We start from the raw sequence: 3,155 nt of genomic DNA on the forward strand, positions 1-3,155 counted from the left end.
ACCCTATGCCATATTCTATGGTAGAGAACACTAACCCAAAAGAATTTTGTGGTAAAGAAATACTACCAATCAGAGTAGATCTTATATGCATTAATCTGTGTGGACTAAATTTTTTACTTTTAGCTTCTTCTTTTTGTTGCTTATTTACTTATATGCAGATTTTTAAGGCCTTGTTTTTTCCAGATACAATTATATTTTGCCAACTTTCAGCCAAAAAAGCATATAAGTTCTCAACAAAAGCCAATCCAAATGCACAACTTCAGGGAAGAATGATTAGGAGCTTTACAGAAAATTAACATAGTATTATATGAATGTGAATAAACAGTATTTCGGCTTGGAACTTCAAAAGGAAACTTCCCTCCAACCTTTAGAATGGAACTTTATCATAAGGCCCCCTCAAAAGCAGGTGGTCCTCGATTCTCTATTTTAAATAAGAAAGTGCTTCAACAGTGAATTTTGTTCGAGTAATCATATGTGCTGGGGACTGATATTAGAAAATTTTCAATGGTAACATTTGAAACCAAGACCTACCTCAACCCACCCCATCGAATATCACATTAGTCCATGTCCAAAGGCAACAAAATTTGATAAGAAAGCTTAATAAGAAAAATGTTGTGATTTTTACTCATCCAATGTAGCAAAGAGAGACAGCTTTATTCAGGGTCTCCACAAAGACAAAATTGGGACCAAAAATCACAGTTTAAAGCCACTAGTTGAAGTAGTTTTCAGGGAAGATGTTATACTAAAGAAGAAATATAGAACTAATTTGGTGCACATATGGCAGTTTGCAAATGAAATAGACGAATGAACTTAAAAGAAATGAAGAACTTCAAATGCAAGAAAAACTGCTGTGTACAGGCCAGGAGCAACAATGGAACATTTACCTCAACCGAACATTCTTGAATCTGAAGCAAAGTGAAAAAGGAAAAGAAATTGGCCAACTTGTCTGTACACCTTTGCATCTCTTGCATCTCATGGAGGTTTGATAAAAATAAATAAAAATATATAAATCAATGTTACCCACCAGCAACTCATTGCTTGTTTCTGCTTGCAACCTACCATGGCATGAACTGGGCATCATCCCCATTTGCCTCTTCATCAGTGGGAGCAGGAAGATTAAGATCAATTAGACCATGAAACTCAGGGAGCTCTTGCTTGAGGACCAAAGTTCTTTCTTCAGAACCTCCAATAAAATGGGACCTCTTGTGACCACCCAAAGCTTGGCCCGACCGGAAAACCCTGAAGCAGATTGGACATTCATGCCCCTTGCTTTTCCTTGGCCCCATTCTTTTCTTAGAATGGCCAGAGAAACTCTGACTAGTTGAGGTTTTCACACTGCAGGACTCAACATGTTTACTCTGAGGTTTTGGAACAGCAAGAGAACCAGTGCCTGTGCTATTTTCGCCGCTCTCATATATAGCCTCACAGTAGCCATTGCTCTTTGTATGGCTAGCTCTGTGTCCCCCGAGAGCCCTATGAGAGTGGAAGCTCATGTTACAATTCAAGCACTCATATTTGCCTCTCTTATGAGCATTCTTGCTACCTTTAACTTTGGAAGAATCATTTTTTATCTTCTTGCTGGAGCCCTCTGAAAATTCAGCATTGAAAGAATCATTTTTAGCTTTCATTCTTAAATCGCACTCCGTACCAACTGGACCATATCCTTCATCATTGATCAACTCCTTCCTTAATTCAAAGCTTGAACTTTTACCCAATTCAGAATCAAAGCCCCCAATCCCAGATCCATAATACACTTTAGGCTTCTTAAATCCGTCACCCCAATAAGACCCATCAACAGAAACATCTGATTCAGCCTTTTTGGGTCCATTCCTAAAATACCCAGAATCAGAATTGTCAGAAAGACTAATCTCAGAAGTTTTCAACTTCTTGTCTATTTGCTTCTTAAGCTTCACAATCTCATTAATGTTAGAGGCACAATTCCTACTATTCTTCATGGTAATTTTCATTTTCACATCAATAGAACATGATTTGGCCTCTAAAACCACTGAATTGTTATCCGAAGACTCTGCCAAAGAATTCAAACCATTTCTTTGACCAGAGTCCCTAGACAACATCATCAAACACATAGCCACCTCTTCCTGTTCTTGTTCAATCCCAGACACAGATGAAGAACCATTTGCCATAGTATAACCAGAAGGGTAAGCATCAACAGCCTTGTACCTCATTCTTTTCGATCTCCTAAGTTGTGTTGGACCCGATGTCTCAGTGTCTGAGTGACTATCCATCAATGAATTGTCCTCAAATTTGCTAATCAGCTTCTCTTTATCCGAGTGACAAGCCATGTGACCACAGAGAGCTTTCAAAGATTGAAAACCTTTGCCACATTCTTTACACACCCTTTCCTGCAATAAAGTAGCACTACTTGAATCCACAAACCTCCAAGTTTTCCTGGGGTTCTCTCTAAGACCATAACCAGAATCCAAACCATCAGCTTCAAACCCTGACAAATCTCTCTTGCTCCTCCTTCCACCATTCAAAGATTGAAACTTTACCACATTATTAGCATTAACATTACCATCAGCTTCCACTTCTACTTCGTCTTCTTCTTCAGCTGAATTCTTATTCATGTGGGTCCTGATGTGACCACCTAAGGCCTTCCCACACGAAAACCTCCTGGCGCAAAACTTGCATACAAACTTCTTTTGCTGATCTTCTTCCATTGATTTTATATCTGACCAGTAAAAACCAAAAGATGGGCAAAAACAAAACCAGGAAACTATATAAGTATTATTACCTCAAATCCACAAGAATGCTATTGCTACATTCCATGATCTTAAGCAAAAGAATAAGCAGTGAGAAGAAGCACACCCAGATCGAGAAGTTCAGCAACAGATCAGGAAGTTTCTTGCTTTTTCTCTGGTGGTGATGATAAGCAAAGAATCAGAAAGGGGTCAGATGTGACAGTTCGGTGAAGTACGAGATCCAAACCAAACAAAGGGGTCCCTTTAAATTCCATTTTCCATTATTCTCTCTCTCACTCTTTGAATGTTCAAAACAAATTTAATGGGGCTTTGAAAAGATAATTCAAAACTGGGCCTCGCTAATGATGGCGATGAAGAGGCCTATGAAGAACAATCAAAGCAAAACCATGACTCTTTCTCTTTCTCTCTCTTTTTGTTTGTGTTGTAGTTGGA

General features: G+C 38.7%; 1 protein-coding gene across 1 annotated transcript; it reads right to left on the reverse strand.

The window, feature by feature from the left end:
- Positions 1 to 654: 654 nt before the first annotated feature.
- LOC115981874 lies at positions 655 to 3,155 on the reverse strand. The gene is made up of 2 exons (XM_031104291.1): positions 2,830 to 3,155; positions 655 to 2,692 (listed from the first exon to the last, which is right to left on the reverse strand). Exon 2 carries the CDS (start codon positions 2,679 to 2,681, stop codon positions 1,056 to 1,058), a length of 1,626 nt encoding a protein of 541 aa, XP_030960151.1. The 5' UTR covers positions 2,682 to 2,692; positions 2,830 to 3,155; the 3' UTR covers positions 655 to 1,055.

The sequence above is a fragment of the Quercus lobata genome, chromosome 3, assembly GCF_001633185.2.
Source record: "Quercus lobata isolate SW786 chromosome 3, ValleyOak3.0 Primary Assembly, whole genome shotgun sequence".
Classification (NCBI taxonomy): Eukaryota; Viridiplantae; Streptophyta; class Magnoliopsida; order Fagales; family Fagaceae; genus Quercus; species Quercus lobata.